The sequence below is a fragment of the Colletotrichum acutatum genome, assembly GCF_030867785.1.
Source record: "Colletotrichum acutatum strain CBS 112980 chromosome Unknown BDZ83scaffold_22, whole genome shotgun sequence".
NCBI classification, from domain to species: domain Eukaryota; kingdom Fungi; phylum Ascomycota; class Sordariomycetes; order Glomerellales; family Glomerellaceae; genus Colletotrichum; species Colletotrichum acutatum.
Genome location: NW_026849016.1, coordinates 62,980 through 90,626, shown reverse-complemented (window position 1 = coordinate 90,626; position 27,647 = coordinate 62,980). Strand labels below are relative to the sequence as shown.

General features: G+C 54.5%; 8 protein-coding genes across 8 annotated transcripts; 4 read left to right on the top strand and 4 right to left on the bottom strand.

Annotated features, from left to right (window-relative positions):
* Nucleotides 1–171: 171 nt before the first annotated feature.
* Nucleotides 172–3,309, top strand: BDZ83DRAFT_769805 (UDP-glucose,sterol transferase; the record flags this gene model as incomplete). Its single annotated transcript, XM_060515331.1, has 6 exons — nt 172–256; nt 322–982; nt 1,036–1,196; nt 1,254–1,617; nt 1,674–2,024; nt 2,099–3,309. The coding sequence occupies 6 exons, from the start codon at nt 172–174 to the stop codon at nt 2,979–2,981; spliced, it is 2,505 nt and encodes an 834-aa protein (XP_060367737.1). The 3' UTR covers nt 2,982–3,309.
* Nucleotides 3,310–5,557: 2,248 nt separating this feature from the next.
* On the top strand, nt 5,558–7,761 carry BDZ83DRAFT_611695 (SPFH domain/Band 7 family protein). The gene is made up of 3 exons (XM_060507674.1): nt 5,558–6,347; nt 6,416–6,999; nt 7,051–7,761. The coding sequence occupies exons 1-3, from the start codon at nt 5,987–5,989 to the stop codon at nt 7,342–7,344; spliced, it is 1,239 nt and encodes a 412-aa protein (XP_060367736.1). The 5' UTR covers nt 5,558–5,986; the 3' UTR covers nt 7,345–7,761.
* Nucleotides 7,762–9,049: 1,288 nt separating this feature from the next.
* Nucleotides 9,050–9,885, bottom strand: BDZ83DRAFT_185941 (uncharacterized protein). The gene is made up of 2 exons (XM_060501553.1): nt 9,120–9,885; nt 9,050 (listed from the first exon to the last, which is right to left on the bottom strand). The coding sequence occupies exon 1, from the start codon at nt 9,777–9,779 to the stop codon at nt 9,156–9,158; it is 624 nt and encodes a 207-aa protein (XP_060367735.1). The 5' UTR covers nt 9,780–9,885; the 3' UTR covers nt 9,050; nt 9,120–9,155.
* An 824-nt stretch (nt 9,886–10,709) lies between these two features.
* On the top strand, nt 10,710–11,489 carry BDZ83DRAFT_749741 (uncharacterized protein; the record flags this gene model as incomplete). Its single annotated transcript, XM_060513808.1, has 1 exon — nt 10,710–11,489. The coding sequence occupies one exon, from the start codon at nt 10,710–10,712 to the stop codon at nt 11,487–11,489; it is 780 nt and encodes a 259-aa protein (XP_060367734.1).
* A 1,318-nt stretch (nt 11,490–12,807) lies between these two features.
* Nucleotides 12,808–14,148, bottom strand: BDZ83DRAFT_185937 (uncharacterized protein). The gene is made up of 3 exons (XM_060501551.1): nt 13,637–14,148; nt 13,409–13,561; nt 12,808–13,145 (listed from the first exon to the last, which is right to left on the bottom strand). The coding sequence occupies exons 1-3, from the start codon at nt 13,969–13,971 to the stop codon at nt 13,064–13,066; spliced, it is 570 nt and encodes a 189-aa protein (XP_060367733.1). The 5' UTR covers nt 13,972–14,148; the 3' UTR covers nt 12,808–13,063.
* A 1,440-nt stretch (nt 14,149–15,588) lies between these two features.
* Nucleotides 15,589–16,921, bottom strand: BDZ83DRAFT_611687 (uncharacterized protein). Its single transcript, XM_060507673.1, has one exon. The coding sequence runs from the start codon at nt 16,525–16,527 to the stop codon at nt 15,922–15,924; it is 606 nt and encodes a 201-aa protein (XP_060367732.1). The 5' UTR covers nt 16,528–16,921; the 3' UTR covers nt 15,589–15,921.
* Nucleotides 16,922–22,448: 5,527 nt separating this feature from the next.
* On the bottom strand, nt 22,449–23,660 carry BDZ83DRAFT_571980 (cytidylyltransferase; the record flags this gene model as incomplete). Its single annotated transcript, XM_060504457.1, has 1 exon — nt 22,449–23,660. The coding sequence occupies one exon, from the start codon at nt 23,658–23,660 to the stop codon at nt 22,449–22,451; it is 1,212 nt and encodes a 403-aa protein (XP_060367731.1).
* A 1,609-nt stretch (nt 23,661–25,269) lies between these two features.
* BDZ83DRAFT_185869 (DEAD/DEAH box helicase) lies at nt 25,270–27,642 on the top strand. Its single transcript, XM_060501550.1, has 3 exons — nt 25,270–25,415; nt 25,471–25,573; nt 25,624–27,642. The coding sequence occupies exons 1-3, from the start codon at nt 25,351–25,353 to the stop codon at nt 27,346–27,348; spliced, it is 1,893 nt and encodes a 630-aa protein (XP_060367730.1). The 5' UTR covers nt 25,270–25,350; the 3' UTR covers nt 27,349–27,642.
* The last annotated feature ends 5 nt before the right edge of the window (nt 27,643–27,647 follow it).

Below are 27,647 nucleotides of genomic sequence, written 5' to 3'. Positions count from 1 at the left end.
CGGCCCTACCCAGGAGGCTATGCGGCAAGGTACAAGGTAGATCAAGGTATGCTTAAGTCTCTTTATATGTACTTGACCCTGCCCCTCCCTGTCTCCTACTTCAGTCCCACGTCCTCTTTTACTGTCCACTTCCAACACCACACAGCAATTCAGCACGTGAAGCACACAAACATGGAAGGCGAAAAGAGAGAGACGTTTGGATCGTCTAGAGAGTCGAAGGCTTCGGTCTTGGGGCTCGAGGATCTCTACCTTGAAGGTAAAGCAGCCCAAAGACTACGTAGTAGCCCTTAAGCACCAACTTAACACGCTCTTCAACATAAGACGAGCCATCCAGCTCAACGCAAGCCGAAGACCAAACGCCGCCCGAGTACACCCCCCAATACACGCCTCAACGCCAATGGCCAATGCCTCTCAACATCGTAGTCCAAGTCGTCGGCTCTCGAGGCGACGTCCAGCCCTTCCTCGCCCTCGCCTCCGCCCTCCAGAAAGCAGGCCACCGCGTCCGCATCGCAACGCACCCGCAGTTCTCCTCCTTTGTCCTCGAATCCAACAACTCCGTCCCGAACTCCCCAAACAAAATCGAGTTCTTCCCCGTCGGCGGCGACCCGGCCGATCTGATGGCCTACATGGTGGAGTCCCCCTCCCTGATCCCCAAAATGTCCCAGATCCGCGCAGGCATCATCCAGCGGAAGCGCGACATGTACGTCGAGATGCTCGACGGCTTCTGGCGGTCCTGCGTCCACCCGGACCCCCTTTCCAACGTGCCATTTGTCGCCGACGCCATTATTGCCAATCCGCCGAGCTTCGCCCACGTGCACTGTGCCCAGGCGCTGGGGATCCCGGTGCATCTCATGTTTACGATGCCGTGGAGCAGTACCAAGGCGTTCCCGCACCCATTGGCGAATATTGGATTTTCAAAGGCGGATAAGAAGAGTACGAATCATGCTTCGTATGCTGCTGTTGAGTTTTTGACGTGGCAGGGGTGAAGTTGTTTCTCTTCACATGCGAGTGACTGCGTTGCTGACGGCGAAATAGCTTGGGAGATCTAGTCAATGCGTGGAGAGTCCAGTCACTTGGCTTAGAACCAGTTCCGTCTACGGAGGGACATCGCATACTGGAAAGTCTGCAAGTCCCTTTTACATACTGTTGGTCACCCTCTCTCGTGCCCAAGCCCAGCGACTGGGGTCCGCACATCGGTAAGTTTTCACCGCAAGATCTCCTTGACGAAGAGTCAAGCTAAGCATCAACAACAGATATCAGCGGCTTCTTCTTCCGCGATCCGGCACCGTATACGCCACCTCACGACCTCGAAGCCTTCCTCAAGGCCGGACCACCACCCATATACGTCGGATTCGGGAGCATCGTGGTTGGCGGAATCGAGGGCCTCATGACCATGGTCCTCAGCGCAATCAAGGCGACAGGAGTCAGAGCTATTATTTCAAGAGGCTGGAGCAACTTGAACGGCGAGGAGTCGGACAACGTGTTTTACGTGGGCGATTGCCCGCACGAGTGGCTATTCCAGCAAGTCGCCGCCGTCATCCACCACGGCGGTGCCGGTACTACAGCCTGCGGACTGAGATACGGAAAGCCTACGACCATTGTTCCCTTCTTTGGAGAGTGAGTAGAAACATCACATCACCTGGGTCACATTGTTACTGACACTTGCCCCATAGCCAACCGTTCTGGGGCGCCGTCGTAGCAGAAGCCGGCGCAGGACCAGACCCCATCCCCTACCGCTCCCTCACATCTCAAAAGTTGATCCAGGCCATCCAGCTCTGCCTCTCCCCGGACGCCGTCCACTCGGCCAGAAAGCTCGCCGACGCGATGCAGAGGGAGAACGGCGTCCAGGCCGCCGTCGACGCCTTCCACGCCAACCTACCGCAATCGAAAATGGGCTGCGACTTCTTCTCCGACCAGCCCGCGGCGCTGGTCTACGGCAGGGGCAAGAAGCAAGTCAAGATGTGTAGGCCCGTCGCGTCCATCTTGGTCAAGAATGGGAAATTGCAGCGGAAGCAGCTCAAGTCGTGCGTGGTTAACTCATACACTCGATTCAAAGACCTTCTCCATGCCGCTTGTTACTGACACTGTTCTGTTGCAGATACCGATCGAAACCGACAAACATTGAGAACCAAAGATGGGATCCCCTGACGGCAGTATCAGCAGCCTCCCTCTCGACAATCGTCAAAATGGCAGGTGCCACAGCCGACATCATTGTAAAGCCCTTTGAACAGTACAAGCGCACCAGTGAGTCCGGCGAGAATCTCGAAGAGCAGCAACCCGAGAACACGCAACGACACAGTCAAGCACCCGCGTTCGCCATGCTGCCCCTCCCCGGCGTCGGTGTTCCGGACGGGGCAGTGGCGGCAGCATCACCAGTAGGCGAGAAAACTTCCTCGGCCCAGCCGCCGCCATCCAGGGGTAGCCAAGACTCATCCTCCAACGGCGCAAAACCAGGCGCCATGGCAGCCGCAGCGGCCAACGGCGTAGGCAAACTCGCGGGCAACGCGACGAAAGGTCTACTCGTCGACATACCCCTCGCCGTGACGGAGGGTCTCCGCGCGGTGCCGAACCTCTACGGCGAGCCCGTCCGCAAACACGACGCCGTCGAGGGGTTCCGCAGCGGCGTGTCGGTGGCGGGCAAGACGTTCTGTCAGGACATGAAGGGCGGGCTGACGGACATTTTTGTTCACACATATACGGGCAAAAAGGAGCAGGGCGCGCTGGGGGCGGCCAAGGGGCTTGGGAAGGGGGTTGTTAGTCTTGTGACGAAGAGTACTGCTGCGACGTTTGGGTTGGTGAGTTATCCGGCGCAGGGGATCTATAGGAGTATATGGGCTGCGTCGTATGCGGATACGAGGAGGAGTATTGAGGATGAGAAGTTGTTGGAGGGGGATTGGATGGTGTCCATGAGCCCTGGGTGGAAGATGGATCATGCTGCTATTGTGGAGGATTTTGAGGGGATGAAGGGGACTAGAGGATAGTGATGAGTTAATTTTATCTTGTTGGAATGAGGTCGTAATAGTTGTCAGCACCTCTAGCTGTTTTCTTTTTCGTACTTGGATGTGTCTTGCAAGGCGTTGCGGTAGACATGGGATTAGTGTGGCTCATGCTTGAACCAGGAACCAGACCTTCATCTTGACCGTCATCATCCTGTGATTGATCCCCGCAGGATGGACCTTCTAGAAGAATTCGATAGCTTATTTCATATGTGTTATTTTGCCGTGCCTAACTTGTACAGTTCCTCCACATCTAGGCTAGGTATCGTGACCACAACACAGCCATTGCCACATTGACTTATACGGGATCGTGGCAGTGATCTACCAAACCATAGTGGCACGGATGATTAGGCACCGCGCATTGTCAGCTTAGTGACTATGTACTAAGTAGTCAACCTCGTACAAGATGGGATTGACGATGGAATTGCAAGATCGTGGTCGAGGGATGCACCACGGCGCAGGGGTGGCGGAAAAGGAAGGCTTCTGGAAGGATTCGCCGGCGGGGCATTCGTCGGTGGCTGAGCTTATCAGGGAATATTTGGAGCAGTAAGATCTACAATTTCTGTCGAAGAGAACTCAGCTGCTTCCCACATTTGCACAGCAAGCGAGACCACGCAGTAAGACGACAAGGATAGTGTAGAATGAAATCAGTCAACCATTCAAGCCTTGTGGGGTCTGCATTCGCCCTGCGGAAGCATGTGACGAAGGTTATGGGTTCAACGTGGAGACGGTCTCGCCGGGTGCTGGATTCGGTGAGAGTCGGGCAGAGATCGCAGCCGCCCGCGGGTCGCCACCGGAAATTGGTGTTGGGTTGTCGGGACGAAGGCGGAGGATCGGCCGAAGTTCTGGCCAATCCGGAGGATGATGTCAAGTTTTTTCAAAGACGCAAAGATATTTGATGGGCGGAAAGGCAGAAATTGTAAGCTGTCGCTCAAGTTCGCCGGGCGACAAATATTGGCGGGGCAGTGCCGGGTCACGCGTGCCGGAGAGACGCTAGGGCCACTTTCGGAAAGGTGGAGACATGCGGCCGGCGTGGATTGGCCGATCCGGAGGCTGAGAGTTGTGAATGGCTTTCTGCCCAGAAGCTGGGCGGCGACGGTAGATTGAGTGGAGAAGACACCACTTTACCTTACGGAGTACATTGTAAGGATATGCACGAGCGGTTGGAGGCGCATTCCCAAGAGCGGAGTCAATGAAGTCATTCCTTGGTCTCCAAATTCCTCGGACTTTGAGAGAGGCTCTGCGATGAAGGATCCGTTGGTGGATGATTTACTGGCCGCAGGAGCCGTTAGGTAACGGAAAGATACCTTACCTTAGGTAGGTAGAGTAAGCCACTCGATATGCCATGCAATTGTTAACTGAAAGCAGTCGGCGAACAATCACGATGTCTGACTTGAGGGTATAGTATTCGTAGTGTAGGATTCTCCAAATCTCGGCGCTGGGGTTCCATGATATCATGCCACTCTGCCATGCCCTCCCTTGGCGGAAGTCGGCACGCGCGAGGGCGTTGATTGGCTGTTGAGCATGTTGGGGTGGCAGGGCCCCGAATATCATGACACAGAGATGAATGATGTGTGAAACGTTCTCCGTTGGCGTGTGACATTTAGTCGATAGTGGCAGCAATTCAATTGCCCCTGGCAGACAGACAGCCGCCCGGAGCTTGTCAAGATCAGACGGCGCGTTTGAATGGGATGGTGTGCAATTTTTCTCGGAGAGGTTGGAGAAGGGCAAAGGTGCCACGACCGACCGCCCGTCCTGAGCGGTCAGCAGTCAGCAATCAACCCCGTGCGCGGCGTGTCTTGGCTGTAGACAAGGCTGATTGAAGGACGGATTGGGTTCCGCCACCGCTCTGCCACCAAGGACGGACCGTTGGGATCGGATCTTGAGGTTTTTCTTGTTGCCTAGGCAGCGAAGAATGGAGAGGGCGGAGCAGCGACATTGCCCTCATGGTAAAGTTTGGAAGCAGTTGGGCGATCACACTTGGTCGACGCACGCAGTTGAGGGTGAAAGTCGCGCTGTCTATCCGGGCAAAAGAGAAGAAACAACCATGCCACTCTGGTTGGGGTGTAAGGACCTTGAAGGTAAGACGGCTGACCGGCAGCTTCGCGATTGGGTACGATATGGAAAGTCAAGCCGTCGCATCGGTGTTGATTCTGCTAGCATTGCGGCTTTTTTGAGGCCGTCCATGACCACGAGATCTTTTTAACATGTTGAATGCCCTGGTGTATGTATCTGGGCAAGTGATGATGCGGAATGTGTGCCGAGAAGAACAGTCAGCAAGATAATTGATTACCTTAGTGCAGGCAGAAAGAACGTCGTGACCATGAAGGGAAGGAAGCTCAAATTGAGCATGGGCCACCGCATGTTGGAGTTTCGCGGGCAGTGCTCTCCACCGTCGGGCACTTCTGCCCCGCATGGCTCCAGCGTTCCTTCCCTGGTGCTCGCATCCCTACCCCGTTCAACAGCCCACGGACACAGACGGGGCAACCAACTGGAACATGGGGGAGGTACCTCTAGCTCCACCTAAGGTCGCTCCTGCACTTTTGCATATTCGTAGTTGATGTTGAAGGCACGAAGGTGACAATGGTAACTCTTGGGGGAGGTGCTGCGAGACCCCTGCTCCACCCTTCGGCTCCTGTAGCTTCCTTTTCGCGGTTTGCGACTGCCTCCTCTCCTCTCCCGCCTATCATCGCGCTTGCCGATAGCTCAGTGCCACCACCACCACCTCAGAAAGAAGGCCCCAAGAAGATGACCCCAAGGAAAGAGCTCCTGGGCACAAACACAGCCCACCCTGTCCCACGAAATGATTCGACCCTTGCTCTTAGATCCGTCGGGTGTCTATGATCCCTTGGTCTTAGAACTCTTAGTGCACTCCCCGGTCTTCATTCTCCCCTCGACACATCTCCATTTCGTACCTACCTACCCCAGACGTCGTCTACTTAAGAACCTCGTGCCCCCATCCATCTCGATTCATACCGTAGCCAGCACACATGGTTCATCACTCAGAATCCACCAACGAAGCTTCTGATCATCTAGAGACCCGCACTCGACAAGCTTCTTCTTCCAACACATCTGCACGACACCTTCTCCAAGCCAACTCGTCCCGATCGCATTCGCCCACGATGAGCGCCCCGCAACACGAGAGCACTTCCACGGGCAAGGCCCGCGCCCCCGACTATGAGGAGCGTAGCGAGACCACGGCCAACGGTGGCGGTCTCGGTCTCGGACAGGGCGGCTTCAAGCCTCACAATGAGATGACGGTCCAGCCTCCCACCAAGGAGGATCTCCAGCGCAGCTACGCCAGAGTTGTTGCCGAAGATGCCAACCCCAAGGGCTGGTACGGAACCATGAGTATGTCTTATACCTGCAACTCCCTCTCCTTTCAAGCCAATCGCAAATCACTAACACCACATCACCAGTCAACACCTTTGGTGCCTGCATTGGTACTCTCGGTGCCATTCCCTGCTGTATCGTCTGCCCGAACCCTTACAAGAACGTGAATCAGGGTAATGTCGGTCTGGTCACCAAGTTTGGCAAATTCTACAAGGCCGTCGACCCTGGTCTTGTCAAGGTCAACCCTCTCAGCGAGAAGCTTATCCAGGTCGACGTCAAGATTCAGATGGCAGAGGTTCCCCAGCAGACTTGCATGACCAAGGACAACGTCACCCTGCACCTCACCTCTGTCATCTACTATCACATTGTCGCACCTCACAGAGCCGCCTTCGGTATTTCCAACGTCCGCCAGGCCCTGATGGAGCGAACCCAGACCACTCTCCGCCATGTCGTCGGTGCCCGTATTCTCCAGGACGTTATCGAGCGTCGTGAGGAGATTGCCCAGTCCATTGGCGAGATCATCGAGGATGTTGCTGCCGGATGGGGTGTCCAGGTCGAGAGCATGCTTATCAAGGACATCATCTTCAGCCAAGAGTTGCAGGAGTCGCTATCCATGGCTGCCCAGAGCAAGCGTATTGGTGAGAGCAAGATCATTGCCGCCAAGGCTGAGGTACGCATTCTAAATATCACATAATTGCATTTCATAACTAACACGACCCAGGTCGAATCTGCCAAGCTCATGCGCCAGGCTGCCGACATTCTGTCGTCTGCCCCTGCCATGCAGATCCGCTACCTCGAAGCCATGCAGGCGATGGCCAAGTCTTCTAACAGCAAGGTCATCTTCCTGCCTGGCCCTGGCCAGACCATGCCCAACATCCAGCAGTCGCTCAGCGGCAACAACCAAACGGGCGAGTCGAGCGGTGCCAACCACGGCACTGGCGACTTCAACGATTTTGGAGGTCAGGATTCCGGCTTCCAACAAGCCATTAACTCTCGTGTCATCGAAAACATTTGAGTTCGCACCGAGTGCTGACTTGAGGTCTCGTGTGGGGGAATAGCTTGGTCACACTAAAGCCGACCCCTTTACGGCTGTCACCAATCACGCTTTGATTCTCTTGCTGCGACGTCAATACCCCCTTGCGCTTTACGATACTCCGACACGAATGATTTTTCAAATACCCTTTTGCGACGAATAATTTCATACAACGAAATAGTAAAAACATCAAAAACATGTACTTGTAGCACGCGGGAGAGATGTGGGGTGAGGAAGGACAGAAGCCTGCTCGGGAGATGATACCTCAAATCGGCATGATCACATTGGACGGGCTTTGCAGTATACCCATTTCATTCGCTTGGAATTCGACTCGGAGGATGACATAATGCTAATGGTACTGAAATTGAATACGAATTTCCACCTTGATCTACTTTACTGTGTTTATTGAAAGTGTCTCCTTGTCCATCCTATTGCATGTATGGACCCCCGTAACATCAGCTTCATACTACCTTGCCGGGTCCAAGCGAGCGCGAACACGACTAGGCCCTTCTAACGTGTCGGCATCGATATTAGGCAAAAGAAATTGTGGTCTGACGCCGCCCGACTTACGAAGTGATGATAATCGTCCTCGCCTCCCACTCAGCCATGGGTGAGTATCACCAAGATCAGGGGACTACATACACCTGTGATCTCTGTTTATTATAGATTCAACAGATTGTTCCCAATAATAGATAGTCACCGCCCATCAGGTTTCGGACGACTGTTATTGCTAGCTGATCCAACCACTTGAGCAGGACCAGCCAACAATGGTGGTAAAGGAAACTTTTGCCACCTGGAGTAATCGCTCAATCCTCACCAGTGTGGAATCGAATCCAGAGTCTTTTCGGATGCTTGGAGAACGAAAGTGGGTTGGACCACGAACCTCGAGCTGTCTGGCTACTTGGTTTGACTGATGAGGGAAATGGGAGTGATTTTGAGTGAAATAGAACCGGGCTGAAGGGACTGAGTTGGAGGATTGATCTGGTGGAGTGGGATGGGATAGTTATGAGAATGGGAAGGGGCGAGGTGACGTGGATGGGATGAACCTGGGAGGTGACGGGGTATTCGTGGGCGAACGTGAGCGAGGGGCGGCGTGACGAGAGATGAGGAACGGTTATGGGTAGGCTAGTAGCTTGCTATGAATAGCATCCGTGAACGTAAGAGCCACTCACTCTGCAGAATTCAACACACCAATAAGGAGGACATCCACATCTCCTCACCCCCTCTCGCAGCATCCTCTACAAGATGCTAGACGCACGCTGAAGCAGTCTCGGAACAAGCCGTCGGCATTCTTTTTATATACCTTTTCTTCTTTTATCACTAATGGGGTCTGGGGGGCAGCAACTTGAGTAGGAAAAGCCTAAAGAGTTTCTCAATAATAAGGCAGAGTAATATAATGGCCAGTAACCAAGAGAAAATGCTGATCGACTGCTTGGATAGTCTTGGACTAAGTTATCGAAGTACGTTGACATGTCTTGCCTTTTCGTCACAGATGGGTGGCAATCTGCTTTGGACGATGACCTTGGGAGATAATGAACAACCGTCGTTACCTATCAGAACTTTGTCAGACTCACTTCCAGAGACTTTTACACAAAGATTGATAAGTGCTCGAAGAGTCTTGAACCAAGACATCCAAGGCTGCGCTACTAGACAGCTGCGAGCTTGTTCGTTTGCTGTTGTGATGGGTTCTATATGAAAGAATAGATGCTCAGCCTAGGTATTATATCACTACTAGAAAACTCGATTCGAAGACATACCTGAACTCGGCAACGCAGTATCCAAACAAACATTGCTCACGCCTCCTTCCAGGGCAACGCAATCTCAACAGGCAACATATCCTTCTCCACCATGCCAACCAACTCCTTGGCCCCCAGCCCCTTCAGTGCACCCATAACCTCATCATACCCAGCAGCACTCAATCCCTCCTTCCGGTCGCAGTAGATATCAATCCCCTCCTTGGTAAACACCGTCGGCGCAAACCATGTAACAGCCCACCTCTCCACCTCCCCGCTGCCTTCAATCCGCCTCTCCCCCCACCCGAGAACCTCCCAGTGACTGCCCACGAAGAACAACCACCCCTTACCCCGCCAGTCCCAGACGGAGGTATCCCCGACGGCGCAGGCGGTGTCGACGCCCTTTACGGATTTGACGGCCGCGGAGGGGTGGGGCGTCTTGTTGGACTCGTACTCGACAAGGTCGTCTATGCGGGCAGTGCCGTCTGGTTTGGGGGCCATGGAGGCGTAGGAGATGCGGACGTTGCGGGCGTCACGCCACATTGCGAGGGTGGAGTGGGTTACGGACCAGGTGCGGAGTAGCCATTCGAGGGGCGGGGCCGAGAAGGTTGATGGTGATGCAGAGGGAGCGGTTGTGTATTTTGAGGGGGAGCGGAGAGTGACTGCTGTTGGTGGGGACGCCATGATGCTCTACGCGTGTTTTGATGTTGTGAAGATAATGATATGGTGGATATCGTGTAGGTTGAAGATGTGCTTCGGAGCTTGTGTGGAGCTTCGTGGGAGTGTCGCTGTTGATAGCACTATCAGGAGGAGGTTTCCGGTACGATTTCGCGTCTTAGAGCTCGGGTATTTACGTGCGACTGTGGTTCGAAGTGGTGCCGCTGTATTCGGGGTCTCTACCAGGGAAGAGGCTGTCGTTGTCTAAATATTGGAATGAAGTTGAAGACAAGCACAAACCATGGCCCCAAGCTCCGGGATCCGCGCCAGGGGTACGGAGTACGTCGCGTTTCAAATGATGTCAGCGACTCAGAGGCCCGACGGTTGAGACTCGAGCATTTTCCCCTTGCTCTCGAAATCCGTAGGTACCTGAGGGAGTACTGGTATTGATTTCCTCTCACAATGCTTTTGATTCGCAAACGAATAATTTTATTGCCTCTCATTCGCCCGTACCTACAGCCGCAGATACCCGAACATGTCGTCCGTCATTCTTTTATCGACGACATGCCATTCAAGACCCTGGAAATCTAGAAGCCCCCAAGTTATTTCCCATAGAAAGGTAGGCCCCGGTCCCACGAGGCTGTAATTAAGCGGGCCAGTGCCGGACAAGGGTCTTCTTAATTCGACCTTTTTTTCTTTCTCTTTTTCTCTCCCCTTTCTCTGAGAAAAGTCCACGGCTCTTCCCGCGCCCAAAGCTCCTTTTCTCTTCCTCTTTGGCCTGACTGCTTTTCCCCTTCCCCACATCGCCCGGAGCTGTTTCTTTCCTGCAGGAAGTCGGCCTACTTTATCCATACCAACATCTCTTTTTCAACGTCATCGCCCATACTTCTCCCGCAGCGAGCACCCTTTTGCAACGACGCTGCCAACCGACCCCAAGGCTACCTCCTCACCGCTACAATGGACGAAGACGACTCCCTCGCAATCGACCCCGAAATGGCAGCCTTCATGGGTTTCGCCTCCTTCGGGACCCAGCCCGCCGCCAAGAAGCGCAAATACAACCACCGCACCGACGCCGTCTCCTCCGCGACAGGCGCAAACCAGACTGCACTCGCCCCTCGCGCTCCGCGCCCCGCTCCATCAACGACAACGACGACGACGACCGAGATTGCTGCCGCGCCCGCCGCCAACGCCGATGAGATAGCCCTCGACCATGACGACGAAGACGACGGAACCGTTGCTGCGGTCGCCGCTGGTGCTGCCGCCGGAGAAGACTTGGACGCAGAGGAAGGCGGCGCAAGTCTCTACTCGGACCCAACCGTCGCACCCGCGCTCGCCCACGCGCAGAGTCTGATAGACCAACTCGCCAGCCGGGGTGCGGCACCAGAAGACGGAACCTCGGCGCCGCAAGCACAGAGCACGACTTCCTCTTCCCTCCCAACACCATCGGCTCTGCCCCAGCGGCCTGACGCCTCGTGGGGTAAGGAGATGGGATCCGCTCCGACGACGATGCCGACGAGAGAACGCCCCGAGCAGCACCAGCACCAGCACCAGCACCAACACCAGCGTGGTGGTCGCGCGGGGTACCAGCAGCAACAGAGGAATGATGGCAAGCCTTGGTGGGAGGGTTACTACGACCCCGCGTCCAATGAGAACCCATGGGAAAAGCTTGAGAAGAAGGCTGGGGTTCTGTCCAAGGGGACTTGGGTAGCGAGGGGTACCCAAGCTCAGACGGCTTGATAAAACGTCGACGGGACTACCGATGTTCGATATTGGATGGGTTGACACCTGAGAGGCGCGTGGAGCATGGCATCGAGTGTGAGGTCAACATATATCGACATGCTTACCTCACCTCCGACTGGATGCCTTCTCAACCATGCGACTTGGCATATCGACATGCCACACACCGACGACCTCACCGACCACGTCACGTGATATCACTGGCTGGCTGAGCACATGCTAGGGGGGGAAACATCATGGTCCATTCATCACCTGATATATCACTGGATATATGGAACCCCCCCAGCTGGGCCAAGGCCTGGGGGATCGTTACGGTGGCATTACGGAGGCCCCGGGATCACGACGGTACTGTTACGGTGGACATATCGTGGACCAGCAGCCCGGCAAAGGGCCACCACGACCGAACAAGAAGAGATTATGATATGACTATGGATCCCGAGACGGAGAAACACCCTGTCGTCGCTACAGAACCACCGAGGGGTCAGAGGAACATGACCCACGTCCAGCTCCCCGTCGCTATCCTTCCCGAAAGAGCAATATCCCACCGCCCCGAAGAGGACAAGCGCCTCCAAACAGATTGCCAACAATTTTGTACCCTCACTTTGGGCCTGGTCTCCCTGTCTCCCGTCCCCTCCCTCCCCGTCTGTCTCCACCGAGCCGTTCTACCGGCCTACAGACCCTTCCAACGACTACTGCAGCCCCCGGGCTACTTGGCCTTGGCCCCGTCGTCCTCGGAAGGAGGGGGTGAGGCGTACTTTTAACAACATAGCCGCCCCAAATCATTTTTCCATTCATCCAATCATGTCTCATAATCGTCTCGTGCAACAAAAACATCCCCCTCTCACTCTCAAGGCAAAAGCTCAAAAGAAGGTCGGTCGGAACCCCACAGCAGCCCTACGTCTGCCAAATCTGGGGAAAACTGCCCAGGGCATGTACGTGTGTGTGGAGAGGTTTACCGGGCGCTTGGGAATGATGTTTCCCCATCCAACCCACTCTCACTCGACCCTGCTCCAGCTCGCAGCTCGCAGGTCCGCCGCCCTGCCCGTCGCAAAAGCAGCGTGAGATGGGCGGCTAGGCGGGCCCCCCCATGCTCGCCCCGCGCCGTGCCGCTGCGCGTCAAGCCGTCCCGGCTGTCAGGTTCGCCTAGGGCCCCTGTCTCCTCTCTTCCCCTCCCTTGCTTGCCAGCCCAATATGTACCCAAGAAAAAAATGGTAGTAAGTAAACAAGCGGAGATGGAGGGAGGCGTGCGCTCATCCAAAGAAAATCAAATGCAAAGTAAATCTCCGGGAATCTGGTATCTTCGTTCCTGCAGTTTTGTCGGCAGGGATGTATGTATGTCGTGCGTTTTTGTGTGGTGTGGTGGTAGTGGTAGTAGCAATGGTGGTGGTGGTGACGGCAGGCTGGAACTTTTTTCTTTTGGTCGCAGTTGAAAATGGCACGCTGGAAAAAAAAAAAACACAAGGCTGAAAAAGGAGAAGCTCGCTGCTTGCTTTCAACGTCGTCGGTATCGCGCGGCTGAGAAGCTTTCGCAATTCAAATCCGCAGCAAACACCCAGAAAACCAGAGGAAATTCTCTAATACTCGGGCGACGGGTAGCGAGCGCGGGCCTTGCTGTACTCCTTGGTGTGCTTGCGAGAAGTCTTGCTCTTGAGTGATCTGCACAAAAAGAGGTCCGCGTGTTAGCCGCAATGTCTCAGATCTCGCAGATTTCCCCCCCCGAAAGATTTCCTTTTCCGACGCCAATGTTGTAGTCGCGCAATTCAATCGGGGACCAGCAATCCGGTTCAGATATTTCCCCACTGGTTCGCGGGGAAATCTTCTGGGATTGCATACTGCAGGACCGCAGATTTGTCTCTCCCCTTGCAACTTTTCGGAGTCCCGGAAGAGGCAATGGAGAGTGAAAAAAGGGTGCGACTTACGAGACTTTCTTCTGCGTCCACTCGAGGTCCGCGCGCACGTCCTGAGCGTCGCGGTAACCCTCGTTGAAGCGCTCGCGCGTCTTTGCGAGACGAGCTTGCGCCTTCTTTTGCAGCTCCAGCAGCTCACGGTGCTTTGCGTTGAGCTTTCCGGATCTATTTTTTGCGTTGCCTCTCGTTAGCCTCTTTGTTCTGTTTCGCCGCCGCCGCCGCATGAAGGGATCAACTTACGTTTGCGCCTGGACCGCAATGTTGCGGTCGAGAGGAATGGGGTCAAAGGTCTGGGCGAAGCGGTCCTGCATGTAGTCGTTGAAGTCGACACCGCTGGCCGAGTGGTGGGTGCTCTCGTAGTCGCCGCTGTTGCTTCCGGCGTAGCTGGAGTTGGCCACCGAGTAGCCGCCAGAGTAGCCGCTGTTGCTGTATGATGGACCGGTGCCAGAGCTGACGGACTCATCTGTCTCTGGAGGCGATACAGAGTAGGTGCTGCTGTAGCTTGGGTAGTGTTGGCCCTTGTGGGAGGGGACGGGCAAAGGGAGGGTGTAGTGGGAGTTGTAGTGGGAAGACATGATGGGCGGAGGAAGAGGTGGAGGCCGGCAGTTGACGATAGAGGCGTGACGTGTACTTTGTGTGTACGATGTGGGAACCTATTTGAAGCAAACAAGGGATGACTAAGTCCAAGTGTTGACTGGGGATGGCGGCACTCTGTGAGACAGAGTCAAGTGTGCAAGGAAGTTGCTTGTTGGGCAAAGAAGAGAACTTGGAGAGAGCTATAGGGAAGCTTGAAGATAGTCCAGGAATCTGATGATGAGAAAGGAAGAAGAAGTGAATAAAATCAAGCCGCTCAAGTTGTGCCCTTTTATACTTTTCCGAAACCCTCCTCGGACTCCATATTCTTCGTCTGTTTGGAAGGGGGATAAGACATCAAGCCTCGATTCGTCCGATGACAAGCCGTGGCTTCATCGTTAACCGGGTCTCCTTCCGCGGAAGGGGGAACAGACGGAATGGTCCAAGGGCATGATGTGATGGGATGATGAGAGAGAGAGCGCGGCCAAAAGGGTCGCAGACAACAACGTCCACCATGGACATGGCCATGGACATTGACATTGACAAGGACCATGATGAGCGGCAGCCGGTCGACCTGTCTGGGCCTGGTCTAGCCTGTGCGTTAGTGTCAGGGAAGTGGCATAGACTAAACCCTGTCTTCACCCGCAACGCTTGTTGATGTGGATATATGGGCCGTGGAGAAAGAGAGGAGACAAAAGTGAAAAAGAGAGAGAGAGATCCAACGACGATGAGGCGTTTGGATGTTGAGGGTGTGGGCATTGGAAGGGGTGGCAGCCGGACGGTGGTGGGCGGGTGATGGACAGAGCCATTGGCCAACCAAGGAGAAGGAGGGAAAGCAGATTGCTACTATGTCTGCATGCCGCGTTTCCTATTTCTCAAGAGGAAAGTAAAAATGATGGAAAAAACGCGGCAAGTATCAAAGGCAAAGAAGTGGACGGAGAGAGAGAGCAAGGGAGCAAGAGGTGTCTGCATATGCCGAGGGAGGCGACTATCACAAGTGGGATTGGTGGAGATAGTCCACGATGGGGTGGATGGGGGTGGGCAGACCGGAACGGGTAAAGGATCTAATATCTCTGAGAGTCTGCGGGATATCCAGACGAAATATGCCAAATACTTTGGTAGCCAGGGTCGATACTGACAGAGAAACGAGAGGAGAGAACAGTAAACTCAAGGGGGCACGGACTTGGCCGACGCAGGTTGGCAAGCTGCAAAAGAGTGGGATGGGAGGGCAAAAGAGACAAAGACAAGACCAGACACACGGAGAAGAATGTAGGTATGTGGGTTCAAGCAAAGGCAGAAGAAGGAAAAAAAAATGATGCATGTCGTGTAAAACGGCGAACCAAGAGACATGCAGTTCCAGACATTGCCGAACCACCCACCTGATGACAAGGGAGGTACAACCTCGAAAGTATTTCCGCACTACCTTACTCATTTTTACCGATTAGAGGCAAGGATGGAATGGCTGCAACCTGCAAGCCAGGGGCATGGGGCTCTGTGGGCAGGGACGGACGCCTTCAGTCCACGTCCATGGCGTGGAGGGTTCCTTCATCAACCTTGGCCCGTATGGTTTGTGGTTGCTTGGGGTGGCCCACCCTCCTCCTCCTCCTCCATCCCTCCCTCCCTTCCGTCCACGCCCGTGCGGTGTCAAGAAGGATAGAAGGTGCTTTAGCTCCAAAAGGGGCCGAGGCGTGTGAAAGAAGGTGTGGGTGTAAGAGGTGTGTGTAGAATCTAGAAGTGTACGCAGAAGAGTCCGGAAGGCAAACAGTACGTTCATTTGGTCGATGGCAGTCACACACCCCTCCCCCCGGGAATCCAACGACGACGTCTTCTTCTGGCGGACAGGACACACACGCCATGGCCGTAGATGGGAGGTAAAAGAGGACGTATGACGGAGGGCCATGCGGGTCGTATGTGTTCTATCGATCCAGTCAGACGCAAGCCGAACCGGCCTTTCAAGCGTCCGGAGAGGGGCCATAGTATGGTCCTGATTCGTGACGGATGCGGTGTCGAGGGGAAGGAGGAGGAAGAGGAAGAGGAGGGCGGTCAAACGGATACACGCCAGAGATGGAGACGAAGGCAACTTGGGGCAAGTTGAACGATGGGCAGACGTCAGGACGATTAGGGAAAGCCGGGACTACGGGGAAACGAGACGGGGCCCGCCGTTGATCGAAACTCTGATCCAACGAGCGTGCCGGGCTAACGAGGGTGAGGATGGGTTGGGATGAAAGGGGATAGGACAGGATAGGGTGAATATCGAGAGCTAAGAAGTTTGGATAGGGCAGGGCAGGGCGGGATGGAGAACAGGCCAGCAAGAGATTGGGAGAACAAGACCAGAATGGAATGGGAATGTAACGGGGCAAAGACCGGCCGGGGGCCAGGAAGAGGGGACACTTCTCCTCTTCCTTTGCTGTTCGTTCGCAATTGCGAACGAACCTGGCGTTCCTCGAGGTATCTTCCAACCCGAGGTATATCGTCTTTGATGTGGACGTCTTCAACGACACCACGAGGCAATGCTCAGGCACGACGGTACAATACAAGATATGGACAATGCGATACATGTACCGAGCATGCAAGCCAAGCAACTCCTCACAGACTTTGAATCAAAAGCAGCGTGGGATTGTCCATTCCCACGCAGCTCGTGTCGTCGCCTCGTTGGACTGAGGGAGCCACCTTCTTGATAGAACCGGGGACGGGTGTGGACTGCGGGATAAAGAAGTGCCCCCCAACTGTTGATCGTTTCTTGGGCAGGAAAAGAGTTCCCCCAGTTAGAAGTATCTGTAGGTACTATAGCCTCTTGAAACGGTCATGTTGCCGTTTACTAATGTGCGAATGCGACTGGAGAGTAATGAAAGGTATTCGTTCTGTGATTTAACCCTGGCGTCAGGTCAGGCAGAAGTGCAGTAGATTCGGGCATTTTATGTGGTGATGCGTTGTCAAGATGGGAGCCCCCAGAATATAATATATTTTTTTGGTTTATTCCATTTAAGTGTTATTTTTATTTATTTTATTTTGTTGTACCTACCTCGCTCCCCTGCAAGTACCTTTTCCCCTTTTCGACTTCAACTTAGTTTATTCCGGCTTTTTATCATTGGTCGGGACTTCTCGTCGCCCCCATTGGGTTTCTCAGAGTCCTTTTGCTCCCTCTCCCGAGTCTTCCCCTCCCATTCTCTCTCACACCGTCTACTTTTGCCGCTTCTGATTGACTCGAATCATTATCATTTTTCAGAGTTTTGATTGGTGCAAAAGGACGGACGACTTCCAGAATCTACCTGAACTGGATACCTCCCCAGGGCTCCGGCAGGGCTCATCATCAACCCCTGTAATCCCACCCTATGACCCTGGCACGCCTGGCTCCGTCCAAGATGCACTCAAAGATGCAGAGTCTAGAGACGTTTTTGACGGGGGGGTGTGACGGGCAGCAACTGGTCGGCTTAAATCGACATATTTTCACAATGTTCCATTGGCGATGAATGTTGAAAAGCGGCGCCGACTCAAGTGCAAATTCGCCCCCGCCGAACTTCCATCACCGATGCGAGGATTCCCTCTTCCCTTCTCCCATCTATCTGGTTTTGTCTCTGTTTCTTTGCGTGTCTTCCTCTCCTCAAGGCCCCTCAAGGGTGGGGGTGTGAGTGCATCTACGAGAGGCCCCCATCATACGCAGGAGCAACAGCATGTATGTGAGGCATGTATGTATGCGCAAAGGCGGAGCTTCCTCTACGAGATGCATCGCATGTGATCTCTGGAAACGAAATTGCGGTTCTTGAGAATACCAGGCATGCTCTTTTGAGAAAATGTATGTTGTGCTTTGCTTTGCGTTGCTCTGCGTTGCTTGCGCGTTGCGTTGGGAAGTGTAAGAACGCGGGCAACCTGGGCAGATCTTACATCCGCAGTTCCAAGAGCGGCGGTGTAAGTGAGTGGCCTCCGATCCCCCTCCCCCTCCCAAGTTTTCCGTCGTCATCGTCAGCCGGTAACGGTTGACAAAGTTGGTTCCAATTTGCACCCGCAGAGTTGAGTGAGCCGAGAGAGTATCCGGACTAGCACCGAGAAGTGAGAGTGAGTTGAGAGGCAGCCCAAAGTCGACCTTATACGCAAAGGTACCCAAAGAGACCCCGAAACAGCCCAATCGAAAGGGACGCTTCATCATCATCATCATCAACCCAACGACCTCACAAAAGCCTACCTGCACTTCTGTCTGCCTAATGTCATGAGTTGCAGAAGGGAAAAGAGTACAATCAAATGACGGCGTGCCCTTTTCCGATCTGATCTAGCGGCGCATTGGCTTCGCGTCACCCCATTGCCTAGGCATGCGTCTGCTGCTGTGGGCATCTCTTCCTCTTCTTTTTTCTGCTGCCCGTGTGGATCTGCAAATTCCGTGCGCCGTGTGCTACGATACGATACGCCGTAAACTTAGATGGGCACCTGAACATTGACTTTTTTTTTTTTTCGGTTGATTTACTCTTCGGGTAGTTGTTAGGAATCGGCAAACTGGGTTCCATGTACCGGGGGTGGAACCTCAAATGCAACAATGATGATGAGCATGGCAAGGCAGCCAACAAGGCATTCCTGTTTACCTGGCTACATGATACATAGGATACCTGTTTTCAACCGACTGGTCTCCAAAGTATCAAGTATCCAAGCTCTCCAACGTAAAGTCGGCTCTCACTCGTCTCCCGTGTGAGTAGGATCGTCAGGTTGAAGACATGCAATGCCATACGGCGTGCTGCATGGGGATTGATGCGGGCGTGACAGGCAAAAACGGCCACTGCTCACTGAGTGATCAATTCAGTTCCGGTCCATAAATCTGCTCAACGCAAACGGGCTGCCGTGATCCATGGCATGGCCAACTGTTTCCCTCCCCCTCCTCATCTTTATAACCCACGGTTCGCTGGGCTGCCTCTTCGTCCCTCCTCGACACCGGCAAGGACCCGAGATGCCTCACGCAAGGTGTCCCCCGGATGACGAACGGCGTTCTGGAACACCCCGAGCGGTGGTTTGTGAATGGAGGGGGATACGGGCTTGCATGAGAGAGATGCCCCCTTTTGCCGGGGATTACCCCGGGAGCCATCTGACGGTTGAACTTACCGCATGGCAGGAAGAAGAAGAAAAATAGAAAGAAAATCGTAGCATACTGGCGCGCGAGCAGAAAATTTTCGGGTCTAGAGGGACGAAGGGAGGCCCATGGCTTGCCCGGGTCTCGAGCCGGAGCCGGTCCAGGAGGTCCAGGATTTTTCTTGGTGCGGAATGTGTCAATGGGGGGAAAAGGAGGGGGAGGGGCAATGAATGGCTCGTCTCTCTCTATCTGTACGCAGACACTCACTCCAACGGCACTCCCATGAGTCCCATCCAGACAGGCACACCTTGGACAGTTTGCTCGCCAAAATACCTAGAGACTTTGAGAAGCCGGCACGTCCTCGCAGACGACCATTCTCGAACTCGACTAGCCGGCTAGTGTTGCAGTAGGGACTTTGAATGACAGTCATGGCGCCAATAGTCACGTTGGGGCGGTAGTCGCCAAAGGTTAAGGTGATGTATGAGCTATCCAGGCCAGGCTAGGTAGTGTACCTACCCCAGTCCCAGCAAGGGTCAGGAAATGTGAGGTATCGCCCATAGGTCGAGATCTCATCTGGTGATGGACACGGGGGCCTTGGGGTTTGCATGGGGGACGACTGGGTAAGTGGTAGAGTGAGTGTAAGAGAGCCAATGCTTCGGTTGTGAGGCTCGAACCCCCTCCATCCTCCATCCGGCGTACGCCACCAAAAAGGTTTGTGAGTGAATCGGAAGAGGGACCGCAGGCACTGACCACCGAGAGGTGAATTTCCTGTGTTCGCCCGTCACCGATTCCGAGCTTCCGTTCGGGGTTGGGCGCTTGGTGGTAACGGGCGTGGAGTGTTGAAGTTGATGTGAGACTGAAGGAGACAGAATCTCACTAAGAGGCTACATGAGATGAGACTGAGCGATGACGACCGCTGATCTGACGGGTGAAACGAGAAAACGGTCTGTGCCACGGAAAACGTGCCCACCAAACCTTCTTTTTTTTTCACTCTTCTTAAACCATTGCGCTTCTAGATTCTTTTTCTTCGGACTTTTTTGAGACTTATCAAACTCCCGAGTTGCGAAGGAAAATGGGGTGACATTGTAAATTCGAAAAGTTGAACACGGGACTCCGAACCAACACCGCAATCGCCAGTGCCCCTTTGTTCCCCTCCTACACCAATGGGGCAAGGTATGGATATGTCATGTCTTCCAGGGGGTCGGGCGGCGGCCACATGGGCACAAGGCGTATCTCAAAGAGACAGACACACGAGGGGTGTGGTGGTGGAAGGGACAGGCCATACGCAACATCGCACATCCGCCTCTCACCTACCCGAGACCATCGCTGGCTTTTTTTTTTTGCGCCCTGCTGCCCTTCTTCTCATGCTGCGCGGTAACATGCCATGGCATGAACCGGGAAACGTGAGGAGCGGAGATGCAGATGCAGTCAAACAGGGCTGCTTGATGATGGGGCACCACCTTACTGGATAACGAGCCGTTGGTCCATGACTTGAAAGAGAAAAGGGCGAGCTGTCAACTCCCAATCAACACCTTTCCTCGATCGCCCTTCACGTATTTCTTTGGAGACCAGTCGACGTTACATTGTCGTTTGTATCTCCCCAATCCCCCAATGCCCCATGTCACTACTCACTCGCCTCCCATCGACGCCATCCGAGAGCCATCGCCCATCCTGCAGATACACTCGCATGCCCCTCTGCATCTCCCAACTCTCACGCGTTTCTCACCTGTCAGTCGTGAACAGAATTCTCTAATCAAATCATTCATTCTCAGCCCAGGCCAAGATTTCTTCTGCGCCATAAAATGTGTTCGAGCCTCAAATGCACAACGTAAGTGTGAGAATGCCAATTACAGCCACGTAAACGCCTTCTGTATGTAAGTAAAGTCGTGTCATGTAGCATGAGAACGAGGATGAGAAGAAGGGGAAGCACAGCGCAGCGCCGGCACTGCAGTACCGCATGGTGTTCTGTATCCTGCACGGATCGACCGTCGTGTAAGGTCAAATCTATAATCAGGCCGACGGTTCAAAAAAGTCTGGTGTGTGATGTGTTTTATGTTTCCTCCCAAGCCGCTTGTATCCGCGCAATCCCCAACGTCTCACGCATCTCCCTCTCACACACGCCTGAGCTCGCTCTCGTGTCGTGTCGCCCGTCAATCCCGCCTCGTATATGTTCCTTCTTGTAAAACTTCAAAGGCCACGCTACCTATATGCTGTGCTCATCCTACCTCGGAAAATATACCAATGGCCGAACCTACGATGCCACTCGGTGAGGATGACAAGGCAAGGCAAAAACATAAGCACAAGCAGCCCTTGAACGAAAGATCCGAAAGCTGCACGACATCGCCCAGCCAACGCAGCTGCCCGCATCAAACAAGCCAGACCGTCAGCCCAGTTTCCACTCAGCCCCAATTCCGGAATGGAACACTCTGGGACGAAGGCGATGATGATGATGTATCTGCTCTTTTGCTGATGATAATTGTGCCCGCAGTGTGACGAAAGCGCGATGTGACGATGATCGTAGAAAATCACATATCATACTCATCTTTCATAGATAGGGCTAATCTCACGCACACAGACGCCCACCCACCATTCACTCACGGCTTCTGCGACTTCAAATCGGCAGGCCAAGACGCAAAGCTCAAACTCACAAGTTGCACCAAGAAGGTCGATCCTTTTCTCTGCCATTCCCTACCACGACGCTAAGGCAGTGACGATGTTTGACCGCTCTGATGGTTCCCCAATCCTTTTTGACAAGAAACCTCCTTCTTCGGGGCCTTGTCCTTGTACTCGGTGTCATCGCGCGAGAAAAGATGCATGTCAGATGGGTGAAAAAGTGAGGGGTCGAACGGAGACGGAGACGACGAGAGGGAGGGGGGCGCAAAGCAAAAGTAGGGCCAAAATCAGTGTAAGAAGGGGGAAAGTTCTGATGTTTTTTATCGTTATCTTGCAATATCAGCTAACTATGATATACCCGTGGCTTTGGGACGTCAGGTCCTCTCTGTACGTTTCCTTTGATTCCGTACCTGGTGTTTCCGTTCCTGTATTCGCATCAAACAATAAAAGAAATAAAGTGTACAAACTTGGTGGACGAGATACCCCGTCGTTGTCGTGATGATGGTATGTTTCCTCGTTCCGGCCGTCCTCGCATGCCATTGCCATTGCCATACCATCCCATGCCTTGCCCCGCCCCCATCCCCTACCTCTTATCCCAGTGGACACGATATGAACGCCGATTAATCATGCAAAGTAGAACGCCATTGCCAGCCGTTTATACGAGGCAGAGGACGCGCCGTTTTTCCCCAACCACCGACTCCCCTCTCTCACTTCTTGATCCTGATTGCCGTTTGGTGTACTAGCAGCCGTCGGTGAGTTAGTCAAAATTCTTTCCCGCCCGTCTAGATTCCCCCGCCGGCCCATGAGTTCCGCCTTCTAGCCAAAGATTTTGAGGAATCCCCAAATACCAGCCCCGCTGAGGACCGGGATCGTCAAGTTATCGTCCCAGCCAAAAATGTCCACCACCTCACTGGCGGCCGCCACAAATCCAGACCACAGACCCATGACTCCGAGCGCTAGCGGTCCGGTGATGGTAGCCTGAGCGTCCGAAAGCCCCACGGCGCTTGCGATGGTGCGGGGTAGATGCAGCGCTCCCGTGAACATGAAGGGATAATTCTCGTCGCCGGGGAAAGGTCCCGTTCTCGGTGCGAGCCATCCCCAGAAGAAGTATGAAGAGGCGATGCCGACGAGGAAGGCGGCTGTGGAGCCTGCGAGCGACTTGCCGCGGCGGATCCGCGGGGTGTAAGCGCCGTACATGCGTCCAAAGGTGCTGGCGGCGGTATCGCACCAGCTGAGCAGGAGGATGGCCATCACACCGACGTCCTTGGGCATGAAGCGCATCGAGATCCACGCGCCGAGCAGGTAGAAGATGACTCCGTTCCATCCGGCGTATTCGCTCTCACGCATCAGCGCGCCGAGGACTGAGACGTAGAATCGGTTGAAGGAGGCGTAGTTGTGACGAAGGTAGTCGGCGGTGGTGATGGGCATCAGTGCAGCAAAGAGCCACGGCGCGACTGAGCTTGTCTGAATACCCGAAACGTACAGCCACAGCGTGAAGAACCCGATCGAGACGTGCAAGATCTTCCTGGGCACCTCGTGCTTGTGTACAAAGGTCCGCCACTTCCTGTGAATTGGTATCAAGCCCAGCGGACTCGGGCTTCGACTGAAATCGCGCCAGCTCCATCCTGTAGGAGCGGCAGAGGGAGGAGCCAGGTGGCCGTTGGCCGTCGTAGCTTTGGCTTTGCCGTTCGCTTCGCCGTTGGCGGTGACCTCTTCCGTGATCGGTTCGCTCGGGATGATGGGCGATTTGCCTCTCTTGCTCTGCGACTTGACCGTGGTCATGGGCGTGATTCGGCGGGACTCGATGGGCGACCGGCTTCTCGTGCGCGATCTGCGCATTGTCGATGGCTCGTAGTCATCCTCCTCTGCCCGTTCCTCCAGCGGCTGAGGCGTTGTTCGCCTCTTCTTCGCCGCAGACCTCGTCACCGGGCCAAAGTAGTTATCTTGTGACGCTGCATCAATCTCTGAAGGTGTTGGGCTCGGGGAGATAACCCGCGGGGTGGAGGGTATGGCGCGGACGGACGACATATTGTAAGGGAAGGGCGGGAGGGCAGGACAAACGACAGCTCCCGTGAAGAGGCGTTGGAAGGGGAACAAGAGTCGTCTCAGCGGCCAGAGTGAGGAGTGGAGATGCCTGTCTCTTCTAGATAAACGGGAGTCGTGGGGGTCCAAAGCGGGAGAGGCGTAGGAGGAGTCGGCGCGGGCGTGGGTGTCGTAGATGGCGAAGGGTGCTGCCGGTGAACAGCGATTACCGGTATTCCTTTGATGGCTATGCTGCTGGGCCTGGGGTTCGAGGTTGGAGGCTGGTTGGGCTATTGGATCCAGGGTGATGTTTGAGAATGCAGCAGAGAGCAACTCCGCCGCATGTTGAGCCGGGTTGGTACGGGGGGGAAGAAGACCACGGAGACATGCGGTCGGTCAGCAAACAGCGTGACATGTGTTTAAGGACGAGGTGTTTGGGCCGGATCGTCGGTGTCTTGTTGTGCTGCGAGTCTGCCGATTCCTGGGGACTGGGAGAGAGGATTTTTCGCGGGCCAAGGTACCGAGTACTTGCAGCGACGTATCCAAACGGTGTTTGGGAACCGGCCGCACTGTTGCTTTGGTAAGCCGTCTTATCTTTGCACCTTTGGAAGGACCGAAGAACCTTAGTATGGAGGAGCCTCTCAAGGTTACCTTACACTTAAGGTAGGTAGGTACTTGCCATACCTGAGATCCTCAAGGTATGTACCTTAGTACATCTTCTAGGTACCCTTGGGGATGTTGAAATGTGATTCCCGTTTCTCATTCACCCATTTTCAACATGGAAATTAAACAATCAACCTTTGCGGTTCTCATGAAATAGTAGCACAAGCAAAAGTCAAGGATCATCCAAAGACAACTCTCAGGGTGAACCACAGTCTGAACAAACCGCAGCACAGTGTGCCGAGGGCCGAATGGCCAACGCCCCGAATCCCACTCCAAAATGTCCGGTGCACGCGACTACCCAGGAATGGCCGGCCTGTCGGGCGCACCGCTGCACTCCAAGTCCATTTGGCAGGGGGGGGTTTTCTCAAGGGCACGATTCAATCTGCGGTGATTTTTTTTTCTCTGGTTCCCTCCTCAGTGGGTTGCGCTACGCCATTTACTGCTGCAAGCATGTGAAGCCATCTCCGGCCGTCCCGCCGGTTCCATGTCCTTCTCAGGCGTGGCTCCTCTTCTCTGCGCGCCCCGGGTGGGTTCGACCGGTGGATGCACTTCATCCCGTCTCTCCGCTGCCGAGCTGCCTCATGTAGGCAGCCTGTACTCGGTACGTGCACAAAGTGACAAGAGACATGCGACTGTGTGCTTCTTCCTTGATTTTTCCAGACCACTCAACTGCGAAAACGGGCTGAAAGTTTTGGGCGGGATGTCAAGGCGAGTGGCTGAGGACGGTTGGGGGTCAATCGGAATGATATCACACTGTCTTTGTCCGTGGGCGGTCGGACAGAGACATGGCGCCAAGGAGGCCTCGAATGCTGTCACTGCCCCACGTGAGCACACCCACCCAGCCCGTCTACCTAAGGTAGGTAGCCGATAAGATAAGATAATCTACATGTCATATCGATAAAGATAACGATAACGAAAAAAGTTTCTGGAAATCAAGCCCCTCCAGCTCGGACGGCCTCATTGAAGTCGCATGCGGCGCAAATCCTCGGTGTGCCTGACATCCTTTTGATATTTGTCCCAGACCAATTGAACCATGGCGCCCGAAGAGAAGAAGAAGGACCCTAGGGCCTGGAGAGGCCTCACGCCTCCCTTGGCTGAGTACGATCCCCTCACATTCTGCCTCTGCTTGCGCATCCAACTAACATTCGCCCAGATGGATCCTCGACTTCGTGTCCAGCCAAGGCTTCCAGCGCATGACGCCCGTACAAGCAGCATGTCTGCCGCAATTCCTTGGAAACAAGGATGTTGTAGTAGAGGTAAAGACGACACCATTGATTTCAGCAGAAGCGAATACTGACTATCCCAGGCTGTCACCGGCAGTGGTAAAACGCTAGCCTTCCTCCTCCCGATCGTCCAAAAGATCATGCGCCTCTCCGAACCGACGAAGCGCGGCCATGTCTTCTCCATCATCGTTTCCCCAACCCGCGAACTCGCCATTCAGATTCATACCGTCCTCCAGTCCCTCGCCGGCTTCCATCCCCCGTCCGCCGAGATCCTGCCCCATCTCAAAGAAGACGAAAAGCGCCCCGACACGACGGTGCCGGTCATCGTCCCTCAGCTGCTCGTCGGCGGAGTGACCACCACACAGCAAGACCTCAGCTACTTCGTCAGGCATGCGCCCAACATCTTGGTCTCGACGCCGGGTAGACTTGTTGAGCTTCTCGCGTCCCCGCATGTCCACTGCACATCTTCCACCTTTGAAATGCTGGTTCTCGACGAGGCGGACCGTCTGCTGGATATGGGTTTCAAGCAGGACATTCAGAGGATTCTGGGATACTTGCCGAAGCAGAGGAGAACAGGCTTGTTCAGTGCTTCGGTTTCGGAGGCAGTTTCACAGATTATCACCGTAGGTCTGAGAAACCCGGTCAAGATTGCCGTGCGCGTGAAGAGCTTAAGGGATGGAGGAATCATTGAAGATCGGAAAACGCCAATCAGTCTGCAAATGTCCTACCTCGTCACGCCAGCAAGCCAGAAGCTTCCGGCATTGAGCAAGATCCTCGAGAAACTCAACCCACGGCCACAGCGCAGCATCGTCTTCTTGTCGTCTTGCGCTGCCGTCGACTATTTCCAGCACGTTCTGCCCACCATCATGCCGGAAGGCTTCACACTCGTGCCCCTGCACGGAAAGCTCCCTCCCAAGGCAAGAGAAAAGAGCTTCAACAAGTTTGTCAACTCGGTATCACCATCCGTGTTGCTGTGCACAGATATTGCAGCAAGAGGTCTCGACATCCCGCAGGTAGACTTTGTCTGCCAGGTTGATCCTCCTTCAGATCCCAAGGTTTTCATCCACAGAAGTGGACGTGCCGGAAGAGCTGGCAGAAAGGGCCTCTCGGTTGTTTTCCTGCAGCCCGGCCACGAGGAGGACTACATTCCCTTCCTCGAAGTCCGCAAAACACCCATCTTCCCCCTGACGAAACCCGAGATCACTATCACCGAAGAGGAAGCAAACGAGGTGTCAGGAAAGTTCCGCGACGTCCTCCGTAGCGACCGCGCCTACCACGACAAGGCGCAAAGGGCTTTCGTGAGCTGGGTACGCAGCTACAACGCTCACCTGACAACCTCCATCTTCCGCGTCAAGGACCTCGACTGGGCCGACCTCGGAAAGGCATGGGGTCTGCTGCGCTTGCCGCGCATGCCTGAGACGAAGAATTGGGAGGGAGACAAGTGGCTCGGCAACGAGGACTTTGACTGGGAGAACTTCACGTACAAGGACAAGACGAGGGAGGCAGCGAGATTAGCAGCGGCGGAAGCAGAGCGCAACGGCGAGAAGGCGGCTGCCGCGGATGAGGTGAAGCGCAAGCGCAAGACCAACGAGGCGTGGAGCAAGCAGACGGAGAGGGACGACGTGCGGGTGGAGCGTCGCGACAAGAGGAGACGTAAGAGGGAGGCCGAGCGGATGTCGACCATGACGGAGGAGGAGAAGATCAAGGCGATGGAGCTGAATGAGATGATTGCGGAGATTAGGAAAAAGAACCAGGCCAAGGCGGCGGCTGGCGGGAAGGACGATGAGTTTGAGGGGTTCGATGATTAAGAAGCGCCTGTTGTAATACTATCTATCCATGTCGTTGAATTCCTGTCCGGGGGATTTCCGGCTCGCGGCTTAAAGGGTGGAGGAAGTGGAGGCGACACCCCCCCGCAAACGCTTTTTTGGCCTCACACGATGCAATATCACGAGACCCTCTCTCCCGTCCGCCCCATCCCGCCTCCGTCCTCGTCGCCAACCATTTCGGCTTTGGGTTTCACGTTTCCACAGCGGAGACGAGGCCAAATAGAATTCACTCAAGAATGACTCACTCTCCACACTGGCCCTTCTTGAACGGAAACAGTGAG